The sequence below is a fragment of the Mus pahari genome, chromosome 22 (assembly GCF_900095145.1).
Source record: "Mus pahari chromosome 22, PAHARI_EIJ_v1.1, whole genome shotgun sequence".
Classification (NCBI taxonomy): domain Eukaryota; kingdom Metazoa; phylum Chordata; class Mammalia; order Rodentia; family Muridae; genus Mus; species Mus pahari.
Genome location: NC_034611.1, coordinates 48,160,078 through 48,176,562, shown reverse-complemented (window position 1 = coordinate 48,176,562; position 16,485 = coordinate 48,160,078). Strand labels below are relative to the sequence as shown.

At 44.3% G+C, this 16,485-nt stretch overlaps 1 protein-coding gene across 1 annotated transcript in view; it reads right to left on the bottom strand.

Annotated features, from left to right (window-relative positions):
• LOC110338882 (phospholipid-transporting ATPase FetA) overlaps nt 1-16,485 on the bottom strand; it is a 112,502-nt gene that overhangs the window by 14,133 nt on the left and 81,884 nt on the right. The window contains exons 16-18 of the mRNA XM_021222348.1: nt 7,080-7,242; nt 5,064-5,252; nt 3,762-3,877 (exon numbers count right to left, since the gene is read on the bottom strand). Coding sequence (XP_021078007.1) covers nt 3,762-3,877; nt 5,064-5,252; nt 7,080-7,242 — 468 coding nt within the window. The remainder of the gene's footprint in view (nt 1-3,761; nt 3,878-5,063; nt 5,253-7,079; nt 7,243-16,485) is intronic.

Below are 16,485 nucleotides of genomic sequence, written 5' to 3'. Positions count from 1 at the left end.
CTTTGTAGACCAGGCTGGCCTCGAACTCAGAAATTCGCCTGCCTCTGCCTCCCGAGTGCTGGGATTAAAGGCGTGTGCCACCACGCCCGGCCCACCCTCTCTTGAATAACAGACAACTTAGGTAGTGCACACTTGCAGTCTGTCTACATCTTACTGCTCAGCTGAGATTTAACAGACAACTGTGCAAATGAGACCACAACAGAAACTTTCTTGGATGAGTGAGTTTGTGTTTATTCCTTGGCCACAGATGTATCTTAGCCATAGCCAGCCCTGCTGCAGGAGTACCCTTGGTCATAAGGAGGCCTGGAAGGGAATGCAGGTCCTGGCTGAGAGAGCAGAGCTCATTCACCCGAGGAGGGGTCAAAAGCAGATCACTGTCCTAAGACCTTGAAACCAACAGCAATTCTACATTAGTACTGTAGATAGAGTGAATGAGAATTCAATGGCATTATAAGATCAGAGAAAACATAAATGTTTTTATTCCCTGTATAGCTTCTCAGTTGATGTTAACTTCAGGCATAAACAATGTAAGGCAGTGTACATAGGGAATTCCAAATCTTAAGTGTTTGTCCTGTTGGGCCAGAGATGATCTCAGGAGTCTTAAGAAGGAATTGGTAGTAGCAGAAGTTGGTTCTCTGTTTGATATCGAGGACGATACAGTGACAGATTCATTAATCCCTCTGACAAATCACTTACAGAAACTACTAACATCTCATCTCGACTTGTGTGGTTTTCTTCCCTCTTAGCATAGCCCAGTGCCCAAGTCCTTCCTGCCACCTGTTTCTATGTGTGCCACACCCACTCCAGTGAAGTCCGCATGGCAAGTCCAAAAGCTTGGCCGCAGTCCTGAGGCAAAGAGTTTCACGGAAACTTGTCTCCTGGAGAGTCTGTGGTGTCCCATGACCAGATTTGTCCCTGCTATAGTGTGGAGCATTTTGCATGCTTTATTGCAGTATTTTACTGGATAAGAGCTAGAAAACTCAGGGCTAGTTCAAAATAGTAAACTTAGAATTCTCATTACAGACATGAATGGCAGCCTACATTACATAATAGTAAAAAGAAGGTGGGTTGTGGTTTAAAGAGGAACTAGAGTATTGTATTGTTCATGTAAGGGTTAGTAGAATGGAACTTACCTTGTGCATGTTTTTCTCCAGGCCCAGAGGAATAGCATAACTGGGTATTTACTAAGGGAACCCTGGTGGTGGGTGAAACAATAGACTAGAATTGCACCTGGGCGTATCAGACCTTTCACCTGGCTCCTGTGATTTTAGATAGGGCTGATCTTATCTCTGTTGTAAACACTGCCTGGTTCTTGCCAGTCTTTATATATGCATTTTTCTGTTTTTGTGTCAGATAACTTCAATGTACCTTGGCTGATGTGTCACTTTAACTTCTTTGTTTTTCTTCTGTAATATAAGTCTGATACTTGATTTGAGAAATTACATTCAGATACAGCACTCTCTCTGTGTTCGTGTCTGTTTGTCACTTTTCTGCTAATCCTTGCCCACCTGAGTACTGGGACCCTGAATTCCCCCGCGGGTTGAGAGACCCACTGAGTCCAGTCCGCGGCATATGTGACCTGTTTGCTGATCCCTGTTTTAGTGGCCGGGAGCTGTGCTTCTGTGTGTTACAGCTTGACTTGCCATTGGTGGTTTTAGTATAGCTATGTCCCGTTATAAGTGGCTGCTAAAGCTGGCATCAGGAAACATGTCAAAATAGTTTCATATTTCAAACCAGGGCTGAAATAGTTTTTATGAGCATCCTTTGAAGACAGACTGGGGAAAAGCTCTCTGAGAAGGTAGGTAAGAGAGCAGGATATAAGAAACTACCAAGACCTGCACAGTAAGAGATGGAAGCACTGTTCTGTGGGGGCACAAACTGACTTCTTAAAACTTGATATGGGCTGGCAAGACTGGTCCTTGAGTATAGGCTCTTGCCAAGTCTGGCAACCCGAGTTAGAGCCCCAGGATCCACACGGTAAGGGAGAGCCAACTTCTGCAACCTGTCCTCTGACTGCGATGCTGTGCCACGGTCTTACCCACATACACACAAAGACAAACTCATTTTTAAAACTTGACATGCAGTTCACATACTCTAAAATCCACTGATTTAAAACACACAATTCAGTTTAGAATCCACCAAGTTTGTAGAATGCTCACCATTATCTAATGCTAGAATATGGCCATCAGCCTCCTGCCAGTGTGTCCCCGAGTAGTCAGCCCGACTCTCACCCCACAACCACTAATCTCTGGTTTGCATTTTAAAACATTTGATTTTCTATTCATTTTTATGTATGTATGTATGTATGTATGTATGCATGTATGTATCTATGTATCTGTGTATATATGTATGTATCTATATGTATGTATGTATGTATGTATGTATCTATCTATCTATCTATCTATCTATCTATCTATCTATTTATCTATATCTATCTATCCCTGTCCCCATACATCCCCAAACAGCTGTGGAGGTTGGTTCTATCCTTGCTCCATATGCGCCCGGTCTCCGACCATCAGGTTTTGTCTGCTGAGTCGAGCTAGCATGTACTTTCTTGCTTAGCAGCTTTGTAAGCTGCATCAGGAAATACTATCTTTCAGCGTCTGTCATGTAGCATGTTTTCAAGGTTCTTCTATAGCACCATGCACTGCACCCCCTCTTATTACAAATATTGCTTTGTAGACAAAAAAAAGCATATTTTATTTATTCCTTTATCTGCTGATGGACATTTGGGTCACTCCAACCATTTTATAGCCATGAATAATCTGCTGTGAACGTTCATATATGGTTTTTCTTTGAATGTGTTTTCATTTCTCTGGAAGCAGAATTAGGAATGGAATTTCTGAGTCATGTGATAGCTCTATGCTTAATTTTGTGAGGAAATGCCAGACAGTTTTTCCAAGTGCCTATACCATTTTACCTGTTTGCCAGCAATGTATGAGGGCTTCATTTTTCTACATCTAGACATGTATTATGGTCTTGTCATCTGGTTTGAACCAAAATGGTATAGGGAAAAACAGTATTTCATGTTTTGTTTTGTTTTTTTTTTTTTTTTTTGTATTTTTGTAATAACTAGTGATGTCAAGCATCTCTTCATATGTTTCCTGGGAATTTGTTCTCTGGCTTCCGGTTCTGTGTTAAAGCCTAGTGAAACAAAATTTTCTACAATCTGCTTTATGGACTATTTTACTGATTTGTTCTTCCCTACCTGTCCTTTGTGTCTTTCCTTAAACTGCTAGCCTTTTACAAATACAGGCAGAGGTTAGGAATCTCTGAGGATGGTGATCTGGTCTCCTGCCACTCTCTCTCTTTTTAATATGATGTATTCCAAATGCTAGTCGACAGAAGTAGGGTAAGGCAGAGAAGGAAGGCGCCCTTGGGGACTGGATACCAGAGGGAGGTGTCAGATACCCTGGAGCTTGCTTTCTGCCCTTGACCCTAAAGGGCTTCTGTACCAGCAGACCATGCTCTCAAACAAATTCCAGATCTTTAACCTCTGCAGGCAGGAATCATAGAATTATTCTGATCACTGTACGTGCTCCTACAGACAGGATTCTTGTTATACTCCTAGGGTCTTGTCCCACATAATTCTTTGACACAGAATTTGGAAATGTGGTGAGACCACAACAAAATAAAATAGTTTTAGTCTTTGTCCAACTGAAGAAAACTGATGTCAACACACACCCTACAATATTTCTGGTTACATGTCCAGATGTGGAGAACCACCCACTGCTTCCATCTATTGCCACCTTAACACTTACATCTAAATGGTCCATGGTCACTTCGCTAAGGGATGCACAAGACGGATGCAGCAGCTCATAGATGATGGTGTCTGCTCCCTTGCAGAACAACATGACTCGATCTTCAGGTGTCCGAACTAAAGATAAGCAAATTAAGCTAAGTAACCACGCAGGCCTGCTGTTCAATTTGTTTTGGTTCTCTGAGGAACTTTAGGAGCCTGTTCCCCATAACATTTGTTTCTGTGCTGCCTTTGGAGACTTAAGAACTGGAAATCCTCCACGGAGGATTCTGATGCGGAATATTATTTAGCTGTTTTTGTTTTGCTTTGTGAGACAACTGTCTGAGGTTGGGGCTTGGGACCTGCTGTGGAGTCCAGGCTGGGCTGGAACTCACGATCCTTTCTCTTCCTCTCTGCCTGTCAACCGACAGTACTGCAGGTATGCACTACCACACCCCATCACATTTGAGTTCTCAGTCTCAAGGCCCAGACCAAGACTAGGGCCAGGGATGGCCTTTTCTTAGTCTGAGTCTAAAACCAAGTTAAAGAGCAGATGGCATGGATTTCCACTGTATGTCTCTAAATATCATAGGGATGGGATACAACCCTATGCATAAACTCTGCATATTCTAGGGTATCTGCATAGATGCTATTCTCATGTAGCCTGTCTTTACCCTGCTATACACTTTAATCATCTTTAGAGTACTACCCAATATAATGAAAATGTTATATTTGTGTGTGTGTGTTTATATTAAGAATCAATCCGAGAGACTCATAGACTCTAGGCAATATTCTATGACTGAATTACATCCCTGTAAGTAGCTGTAACCCTTCTTTAGAAAATAATAACAAATATAAACATTTACACATGCTCAGGACATATATAACATATTTAACTTGTGAGTGCTGAGCATGTCCTTCACAACCGACATATACACTCAGGCCCACGTACAACTGTTTCTTAAAAGACTTTTGCTCTACAGCTGGCTGAATCCAAGGGTGAAGAGGGCCAACTATATTATTTGCTCCCATCTCTTTGCCATGTTCAGGATTTATGAATTCATTTTCTGTCCTTTCTTGAACTTGACAGTGCTGGTAAGTCACCAGCAGCAGTATTAGAGGAAGGACATAGCACTTGCAGTAATTCCCTATTTATGCATAGGAGACAATTTAAAGGAGATGAGAGATAAAGTGTGTATGTTTGAGAGAAGTCGTGTGAGTGGGAGAAGGAATTTATGTGTAGATGAAACAGAAAGATGTCAACATGCAAATGTGTGCAAAGAACAGAAGAGAACAGACCGACTGACGTGGAGGGAGCACCCACCAATGACAGACATCCTCTTGCGCTCATTGCTGAAGTCCAAGATAGCCAGTAGGTGGTAAACTCGGCTTTTCCCCATTTCGATCACTGTGATGGTCTCGGGTGTGCGGGAGAAGAACACAAAGCCAAAGTTCCTAGTAGCCGTAACCAGGGCACCCTCATCTGGTGACTGAGCCTGGTACACCAGCTCGCCTGACAAGAGAGAGAAAGGCAACAGAGCCTACAGAGGTGAGCAAAGAGGGTCCACCCAGAAGTGAAACCATGTTTCCAGTGGCTGGCTTAAAGGAGCCCAGAAGATGACATAATTCTTCAAAATGTCCTTACATGCCGAGCTCTAAAAGGCCAGGCTATGGAGACCGAGCAAATCTATTTTTATTTCCAATATCTCCAACTGATTTCACAATCTCCGGTTAGTCTGATAGCACCACGGGGTGTATGTAGCACACACAAGCAGAACAGCCGGCTACTCTCAAACTGTAGTGGGTAAAGATGGCTCAAGGAACAGTACCTGGGTCCTGCTCAAATATACTGAGTTCAGAATAACAAATCTTGGTGGAGAAAATTTGAGTTGAATATGTAAGGTAATAGGATAGATGATAGCTGGGCAGTGGTGGCGCATGCCTTTAATCCCAGCACTTGGGAGGCGGAGGCAGGCGGATTTCTGAGTTCTAGGCTAGCCTGGTCTACAGAGTGAGTTCCAAGACAGCTAGGGCTACACAGAGAATCCCTGTCTGGATTTACTCCCCCCCCCCCGTAGGATAGATGATTTAGTAATAATACAGAATATGTATGAGCGCACCCTGAGATGGTGATGACTCCCCATCCTATTAGTCTTTCTCTGCTGACTGCTCAGAAGGTTTGAGTCTCTTCTCTAAGACGTTTACAACTTAGGTACTGGATTAGATTCTGAAGGCCATCTGCTTTTTTAAAAAAGCATCACCAGAGACCTATCTTTGCAAATAAGGTAGGTGAACATAATTTACGTCAGACTTGGATGAATCTGCTGAACAACAAACACTACCCTTTCTGCTTTAGATAGCTGCTTGCTGGGGTGACCGTCCCAGTGAGGGACGATGGGTGGGGATTTGCAGGGCCAGGGGAGATGAGATTTGGGATCTTATCTAGCTCTGTTCTTCTCACTGTAAGATTTTAGTAACTGGATCTCTTTCTAGCTTTAGCTTCCTCAGTAAAACTGGGGTCATTTTCCCCCATCTGCCTGTCTCAGATGATGCTGTAAGGAAGGATTATGGATGATAAACACAGAAGCGATTGTAAAACTGTGAAGTTATAACACAAACACAGTGTTACTGGGAATAGTAACTGTATTGACTTGAGAGACTATGATTCATTTGGAAGCCTAAAGACTTGTTCTTAGAATTCTTAGGGCTGGGGAGATGGCTTAGCAGCTAAAAGCACGAATGGGCTGCTCTTCCAGAGGAGCCTGGTTCAATTCCCAGCACCCACTTGGTGACTCACAATCACCTGTACATCCAGTTCCAGGGGACTGATGGCCTCTTCTGACCTCTATGAGCACCAGGCATATAAATGGCACAGAGACACACATGCAGGCAAAACATGCATACACTTAAAAATAATACTAACAAAATTTAAAAACATTAAAAACTTAATAATGAATAAACAGTCATTTTTTCATTTATTATTATAAAAAATAGTTTGGGTGAATTAATGGATGACTTTGCCATATTTGATTACTAAAGAAACTTAAGACATGAGGTGTCACTTACATTGTAAGGGACAAGAAAGCAACTCAACTCAGCCCTCAGGAAGCCTTGTCAAAAGCAGTGGGACTGATGGATGGATCCGTTATCAGTGACTGATTCTTTCCCTAAACCAAGAGGTTGTCCTCTCCTTGCTGCTTGCAGTATTCAGAACTTCAAAGTGGGGCAGTGCTCCCTTGTTAGAAAGTTCTTTCCCAGGTCAGACTGTTCAAATCTTTTCGCCCACTTTCACCCCGCCTGGAATGGGAACATGGTGTCCAGTCATGAGGCCCCTGCTCACCTGCCACCTTCTCTTCTGACATCACTGTGTGGCACAGCGAGAGGCAGAGGAAGAACAGGTAGACGGGCGGGTCTTCACTCTTCACCGCTTCCACCAAAGTCTTGTCATAGAATGAAAACTTAGGGTCAGCCAGGCTGTTGTAAGAGAAGTCCACCTTGTCGTTCTGGAACATAAATCCCGGAACAAGGCTCTCAACCACAGGTACACATTTTCTAGACTGTCACACTGGGGCTGCTTCTGGAATGTGACAAGATCTATAAGGAAATGGGAAGGGGAGAGAAAGCGAGACGGTGCAAGCGCCACTGCGGGATTCTGGCACGCAGAGCTGGGCTGTTTAATTACGTGCACCAGGGAAGAAGCTTCCTTCCTGAGGGGAGTGGGGCTTGGCGGACACCTTGCTCACTCACACTCCCGACACAGAAAATAATCAGTGGTGACCTTCAAACTTGACTTTTCCAGTTTCCAGATCCTATCTGATAATCAAACCTGAGGGTATGAAGGACTAACTGCGGTTAACAACTGGCGAGTGAGAAAATTCTAATTTGAGGGTATGAAGGACTAACAGCGGTTAACAACTGGCGAGTGAGAAAATTCTTATTTCTGCTTTCTTCTGTCTGATTTAGGGGGCTGAGAAAAGAAAAGGTCCTGCACAGGATGGTATTATTATACTGGATCCTATAGAGAAAAATAGGCTGGAGATGAATATTGGAAATGCCACAAGACAAGCTTCAGTACAAGCTTGCTTACATCCTTAATACTGTCTGATCTGTAAGCACACCTGAGTCTTCTAGCTGCTAACCCCCACGGTCTGACCTAGTGGTCTCTCTCTCTAGTCCTTACCTCAGTCTGTGGACTCACTATCTGCCTGGCTATGACCTTGGTCCTTCAGAAACAGGCTCTCTTCTCCATTCAAGTTAGGCTCCTTGCTGTCACCATCCATGGCGACTGACTGCAGGAGGCTAGCATACTTGGCCAGTCCGTATCAGAATTTTCACAGGTCGTTCTCCAGTTCTTTATCATTGTACTATCACCTGTGCTATTCTGCTTGGTGCATTGTTCGAAGAAGAGGGGTTTGTAGTGAGCTATGCTGGCTCTTTTGTGTATCTCATCTAGCAAAGAGTTTTGCCAAAACAAGTACAGTCTACAGATCCTTAAGCCCCACTTGGCCAATCATCAAGATATGAGCTCTTAGGCTGGGCGTGGTGGCGCACGCCTTTAATCCCAGCACTTGGGAGGCAGAGGCAGGCGGATTTCTGAGTTTGAGGCCAGCCTGGTCTACAAAGTGAGTTCCAGGACAGCCAGGGCTATACAGAGAAACCCTATCTTGGAAAACCAGAAAAAAAAAAAAAAAGATATGAGCTCTTATAAGTTTATGGGCTCAAACGTTTAGGAGAACCCATTACATAGCATCCCCTGAGGCATTTCTAGAATTAGAAGCTTAAACTGGTACATTCTCCGAAATAACAGGCTTCGTAAGGCTGGAGAGGAAGGGTTAGCTCCTGCATTACCATGTTATTTGCAACGTCCCACCAGAAGTGACCAATCAAATCTGTCAGAAAGCCTCGGGCGTCTGTATAGAGAATATACTGAAAGCAGCAAGATGAAACAGGAGGGCTGGCTAGGAGAAGGGTTGTGGATGGCCTTGGTGGTTCTTGTATTTTGATGTTAATTCCGCTTTCCCAGGAGGGGTTGTCTGGAGCAGGGAATGAGTCCTGCACTCAGGTGACTTCTTGTGAACCATCCCCTAAAGAATAAAGGAACCCCCCCCCCCCACACACACACAAAGAATAAAGGAACCAATCACTGGGCGAGTAGGCAGGACTTCTGGGTCAGAGAGAGAAAGAGTAGGCGAGCGAGAGGTAGGAGCTTTTGGAAGGGGTAAGTGGGAAGACAAGATGTAGATGCGAGTGTCCCCCCATTTCAGTGGGGGATCCACCAGGATTTGCCACCAGAGGATTTAGATTTAATATGGCTTACAAGATTAGGGTTCTAGCAGTTGTGCCCAGAGACTGAGTACCATTGTTTCTGAACTAAGTTGGTGTGGTCTTTTCCTTCACAGTGGCTCAACTGGGTTCCAGAGAGAAAAGAACCGTGGCAAAGTGTAGGTTTGCCTGGTGCGCACCACAAAAGGCCATGGGGGTTCTGAAGCATGGGGCTGGCGTGCTGGAGAGCTTAGTGAGCTGGGTGGAGAGATTTTGGGGGCTCTGAGTCAGAGTCTCCATGAGATAAGAGCAGGCCGGCAATTGCCCACCAGTGCATGGCCAGCCAAACTGCTAGGGCACTGAGTAGCTGGGTTTAGCGTGGGACGGTGCCCGTTATTTAATATTTCCTCCAACAGATATGATTTAGTGACTCACAGGAGAAATAATGAAGAGCTGACAACAAATATCAAACCCAAGATGAATATGCAAACACAGCGAACTAGGATTGGCATAACACAACAAAAGAATAAAAAAGAGTTAAGAGTAATTTTATATTACCCCATTGACCCACTGGATAGAAGGTGAGGTTCTTTACCAGGATAGGATATTCAGTAGGTACAGAAGTTTGTAGAGTGAAATAATTGGATACACAGGTGGTCATGCAAGTAACCATTGTGCACATAATCTTGAAGCTCGGGAAAGTGATACAAGTAAGTTTTGTTTTTTGTTTTTTTTGATCTTTCCTTCTAGATAAGTAATATGTGATAACAGAAATCCCGCTTAGTAGCTACATTAGCTGCAAGCTGCTGCCAGGGCAGAGAAGTGCTCATTAGCCTTACCCAGCTGTTAACCCTGCTTATAGAGCAAATTCTCCTGGGAAGATATGGCCACGGCTGCAGTAATGACACAGACATTATGGTAACAACCAACCACTTTCTGACTGGACTTAAGGCCTGCTCTGGCATGGTTCACAGGGCCCATGACCCTGTTAACTAAACAGAGAGTTACACTAACGCTTACTACTTACTTTCAGACCCAAGGATTAGTGCACTGTTCAGCCCTCATCAGGGAAGCCTGGTTCGTCAGTAGATGGCAATTAGTATAGAGACTCACAACTGGAAGGTTTCGTTGTTGTTGTTTCAGTAAAGCGCAGGCTGTTTTTCCATTCCCTGCCCCAGCTCTTCGGATGGGTGGGAATAAGATGGTTGCTAGAGTTAGCTGTGTGTAAGTCAAGTGGTTAAGGGTTTGGGTTGGGTCTAGCAGGCAGTGATAGGATGAGGGATACCCTCAAGGCAAGGATGGAGAGTCCAAGAAGAGATGTTTAAAATCAAATCCATATGTTAAGAACTGGGTTCCAACACTGGGAAAAACAATAATTAAAAAAAAAAACAGCTAGAGATAGATAATTTTATAGCCATATGGATTAGGAGTATATAGTATGCCCACAAAGGAAAAAGGTCAATACATTTGAAAATAAATTCAAAACTCTACATGGCAAAACCATCTAGATTCATTTTATTTTATGTGTTTGAGTGCTTTGCCTGCATGTATGGAAGTGGACCACATGTATAGCTGGTGTCTGCAGAGGTTAGAAGAGTGTCAGAAACCCTGGAACTGGAGTTGCAGATAGGTGTAAACCACCATGTGGGTGTCGTGAACTGAACCCAGCTCCTCTGCAAGAGCAGCAAATGCTATGAACTGCTGAGCCATATCTTTAGCCCCCAGAGTAAAAACATTTAAAGGCACTAAAAACTGAGCCAAAAAGATTATTCACCAACTTGAGTTTGATCCCGGGGACCCACGTGGTAAAAGGAAAGAACCAGTTCCTGGGGGTTGTCCCCTGACCTCTGTGTGCACACAAATTTTATAACTTTGTGAATAGACCTAAAAGGTAATTGTTCAATAAGGAGATGAGAGGGGAAAGAGGAGTACATGTAATTTCACCTAACTGTCCACCACAGCATGGAATTAAATAACGAGAAACTGTATGGGAGCTGAGAATACTAAGCTACAGGTCAGGTAGGGAGCAAGAATCAGTGTGAGGAGAGAACAGTTTGTGCTACACAGCTCAAAAAGCCGGAAAAAGGCATTCTCAATATTTTCAAAAGATTTTTATTGATTCTTTGTGAATTTTGTTATGGTCTAAACCCTCCCCTCCCCAAAATAGCTGTAACCATTTTGTTCCATGCCTGCCAGCTTATATTACACATATTACTGCTAAACCGTGCCTGCCAGTCACTGACACAGAGAAGTGACTTGGCTCAAGGGCATGCCGACCACATAACTCTGTTTTGTTCTGTGTGTTCTGTATGAGATTTGCTAATCTTAAGACATTTCACAAAGCTTTATGTAAGACCCCATCAAGTCAAAGGTCAATATGAATTGTTAAGTCTAAAATATCTTGAGTCAGAGCTGACCACTAGCAGCCCTTCCTGTACCTATGTATGAATGAGCTCACTGTGGATTTTGTGGCTGACACTGAAGAACCAGAAAACTTATGATTATGTTCTGAAAGTCCCCTGTCCACCACTCCCCCCCACCTTACTCAGGACCACTTGGCTCAAAGGTTAGTTGATAATACTTACCTAGTAAGCCATCTGCTCCCCTCCTTGCCCTTTAACCTTTGAACCTGGTTTATCCTATAAAAAGCCTACCCTGAGATCAGTCTAGTTACTGCAATTCGGCTTCTGAGTCTTTTTTTTTTTTTTCAGTCCTGAACATTCAGTATTAAGGTGTGTATTCAATAAACTATTCTTGCTTAACTTAGATTGGTGTTTGTATGGTTTGTGTGGTGACTCCCAAACCCAACAAATTTCATATTATCTATCCCAATCCCATTCATCTTCCCATGTCTTCATATCCACCCTCTGCCCTTGCATCACCCACCCCTCTTTACCCACCCCCCAAAAAAAACCCAACTAACCAAACAAAAAAAAAAAAAACAAAGCAAAAACCCAACCAAACAAAAACCATCTTACCACAGAAGCTCCGCTGTGTCACAGTGTGTCCCACACATCTTTACTTACGAATGTTCACTACAGTGAGTCATTGAACTATTCAACGTCTCTGGCTTCTGCTACACTATCAAAGCTGGATTCTCACCAGGACTCCTTTTGGCTATCCTGTTGTTGCCCTGTGTCATGGAGATCCTGCAGCTTTGGATCTGCAGGACCAGTTCCTTCACGGTCCAGCAGTTTATAGATGGGGTAGATCTATAAACTGCTGGTGGGCCAACTCAAAGCCCTGGGCCTAGGTGGTAGCTGAGTTGGTCAGCCTGCCAGCTTACCTACACCCATATCACTAGGGCCAACTCTTGTGCTTTGCCCCAGTGAGGGGTGAAGCCAGCTCTCCAGTACTGGGGCCAGCTTTCCAGCTCTCATCCCGGAGGTCGCTCTCCCACACCACCATAGCCAGTTCTACTCTGCTGCCCAGGTGAGGTATGGGTGTTCCCTCCCTCACTCTCCCACCCCACTCCCAAGTGTTGAAGCAAGTGAGGGGTGGGGCTAGCTCTCCCCAACCACCCTGTGAGTATTCTGAATATTTTTAACATATAGAAAGGATAACTGCTTGAGGAGCTATATTTACCCTGACATGAACCTTACACAATGTCTACATTGTGAAGACATTATGCAAGGCATGGTGGTGCACACCTTTAATCCCACACTCAGGAAGCAAAGACAGGTGGATCTCAGTGAGTTTGAGGCCAGCCTGGTCTACGAAATGAGTTCCAGGACAGCCAGGGTTGTTACACAGAGAATCCCTGTGTCAAAAGGATAGCAAAGACAAATAAAACCCAACCAAACAAAACCAGAACATTATACTGTATCCCACAAATGTCTAATTTTGTTTTTACATACTAGTTAAAATACATTGATTCAAAGTAATATGCCAGGTGTGGTGGTACAATCCCAAATACCAGTAACAGGAGCCTAAGGCAGGAGAATCACAAGTTTCAGGTTAGCCTGAGCTATGTAGGGAAACCTTGAGTCAGAAAAGGGTAGGGACAGCTGGGTGTGGTGGTGCACACCTTTGATCCCAGCACTTGGGAGGCAGAGGCAGGCGGATTTCTGAGTTCGAGGCCAGCCTGGTCTACAAAGTGAGTTCCAGGACAGCCAGGGCTACACAGAAACCCTGTCTCGAACCCCCCCCCCCAAAAAAAAAAGGGTAGAGACACAGTGAGCCACTTGGATTTCTATCAGTTTGATATCCACAGATTAAACAATTGTTAAAACCTAGTATCAACAAGGATATAGGGAAAAAGTAATTTTCATATATTTATTGTGGGGAGTAAACCTATCTAGTTTGTCTAGCTAATTTTGATGCCAGGACTTTATTCTATGGAAATAAAGAACTAGATCATCAAGAAGCTTGCCGAACGTTACTGTACTGGTAAAAGAACAAGAGAAAGAACAGGGAGTTGGATAGTTAACTGAGGTACTCCGGTTCACTCAGACACTACACACAACAGGACAGTGATGCTGTACACTCTGCTGAGAGGTCCAGGATGTAATATATAGAAATGGATCCTGGAGAGAGCACACATACTCTGATTTCTGTCTGTCACCCCCTCCATATGTGTATGTGTGTGCGCGCGCGCGCGCGCGTGTGTGTGTGTGTGTGTGTGTGTGTGTGTGTGTATGCTGGAGAGCTGGCGCAGCAATTTTGAGCAGTTGCTGCTCTTGAAGGGGGCCTGGGTTTGGCTCCCAGTATTTGCACCAGGCAGCTTACAATCACCTCTAAGTCCAGTTCCAGAGGATCCAATGTCCTTCATGGTATTGCATGTATGTTGTGCACAGGTAGACATGTAGGCACATACATACAAATACGTAAAAATGTTTAAAATTAGCTTTTAAAATATTCTTCCCCCCATTTCAATACTCCCTCAAAAACTCTCCCACATACCTCTCCTTGCTCTTTCAAACTCATGGCTCTTTTTCATTAACCGTGTTACATACAAGTGTGTGTGTGCGTGCGTGCATGTGTGTGTATTCTTAAATACATAAGTACAACCTGCAGAGTCTGTATAGATCATGCTCCTTCCACGTATATTCAGGGATGAGCATTGGTGTTGGATAACCAGCTGGTGTGTTCTTCTCTGGACAAGACTACTTCTCCTGTTCTCCAAATTCCTAAGTTTCCTCCTGGCCACCACCTCCCCCAGCCCCGCCCATCCATCTTAGCTTGTCTGTTGTTCTTATTCAGCTCACGCTCTGGCAATCATGTTGGTAAGACTGTAGGAGACCATCTCACAGCAAACTTCCTTCTCCTCTGGCTCTTTCCATCTTTCTGACCCTTTTGCTGCGATCCCTTATCTTTAGGTGTGGAGAGTTGTACTGAGTTGTACAGTAGATGCATTAGTTGGAACTGGGCTCCACAACTCTGCATTTGATTGGTTGTGGTTTTCTGCAAGTTCCTATTACTGAAGACACCTTTATTTCAGTCTGGGTCCAGAGACCTCTGAACTGGAACTGATCTGAAAGCACCCTCCCGAGGAGCAACTCTGTAGGCTCCAGAACATCCCTTGCAAGTGTCTAAAGGAGGACAGTAACCAGCACTTGATGCCTGTGAACCGTAACAAAGGCCTACACAGCACAGTAACCCCATGGGTGTAGGAGGGGCACACATTCTTTGGCAGTAACCAACAGCTTTCTAATTGGACTTGAGACCCACCCAACAAAAAGCACCATTCTTGGAACTGGAGACCTAGCCAACTACACAGGGCGTGTGAAGCCATGGGTTTTTAATAAGAATCTACAACTATTGGTTTATTAAACCAGTAAAATCCCTAACTACAATCTAAGTATTTGTCTTTGTGCCCACAAAAATGTAGTCCTCACCCTCACCAAGGAAATTTCTTTTTCCACATTATCTTTTTTAGATAGCATCTGCCATTGAGGGGCTTGCTTTTTTATCTAGATTGTTGGCCTGCGACCTCCAGTGACTGTCTCCCACCGAGGCTATAAAAGAGAGCTGCTGCATCAGCGTCTTATCTGGGTAGTCCAAATTCACATCCTCATACTTATAAGGCAAGCCCTTTACCAAAGGAGCTATATCCCAGTCCCCATTTAAAAATGACCGGGCGTTGGTGGCACATGCCTTTAATCCCAGGCAGAGGCAGGCAGATTTCTGAGTTGGAAGCCAGCCTGGTCTACAGAGTGAGTTCCAGGACAGCCAGGGCTACACAGAGAAACCCTGTGTCGAAAAAACAAACATATATATATTTGTTTGTTTGTTTGTTTATATATATATATTGTGGTGGTTTGGATGAGAATGGTCCCATAGGCTCATATGTTTGAATGCTTGGTCCCCAGTTGACGAACTGTTTGGAGAGATTAGGAGGCGTGTTGCTGGGGGGTGGGCTCTGAGGTCTCAAAGCCCATGCCAGGCCCAGTGTCCTCCCCTCTACCTGATGCCTGTGGATCGGGATGTCAAGCTCTTTGTCACTGCTTCAGCACCATGTGTCTGCTTCCCGCCTTGATGATAATGCACCATGCGTCTGCTCCCTGCCTTGATGATAATGCACTAGCCCTTTGAAACTGCAAGCAAGCCGCCAATTAAATGTTTTCTTTTTTAAGTGTTGCCACGATCATGGTGTCTCAATAGAACGCCGGCTGAGAGAGAAGTTAGTATCAGACATAGGGTATTACTGCCATCGGCCTGACCATGCTATTGTTTGGAGGAGTATGGAAGACTTTTGGACCCTGAACTAGAAAAGCACCTTTTAAAGTGAAAGATAAATTATTGCACCTGGCCCCTTCCATCACCAAGAAACAATCACAATGTATAGAGGGTCTGTTTGGGTTCTAGAGATAGGACATTCCTCACTCGGGTGTGTTTCACAAAGCTGCTAGCTTTGTGTGGGGCCTGGGACAGGAGAAGGATCTTCAACAGGTTTAGGCTGATTAGTATATATAAATATATATATTAGAGAGAGATAGAGAGACAGAGAAAGAGGGGGAGGGAAGAAAGAATGGAGAGGGAGGGAGAGAGCGAGAGCGAGAGAGCGAGAGCAAAAGAGCAAGCGAGCGAGCAAGCGAGCGAGCGAGCGAGAGAGAGAGAGAGAGAGAGAGAGAGAGAGAGAGAGAGAGAAGCCATTTATAGAATGGCTCACAGGCTGTGGTCTGGCTAGTCCAATGACAACTGTCTACCAACAGAAAGTCCAAGAATCAGTCCCACAAGGCTGGATGTCTCAGTTGCTCTTCAGTGTACATCAGAATCCGCAAAAAGCAGGCTCTAATATAAGCAAAGGGATGCAATTACCAGAGTGAGTGAGGGCAAGCAGGCAAGGAGAGTGAGCAAGTTCCCTCCTTCTATGTCTTTACCTAGGCTGCCAGCAGAAGATACAGACAGGATTAAAGGTACATCTTCTCACCTCAAAAGGTTTCGATTAAAAGTGAGTCTTCTCGGGCTGGTGAGATGGCTCAGCGGGTAAGAACACCCAACTGCTCTTCCAAAGGTCCAGAGTTCAAATCCCAGCAACCACA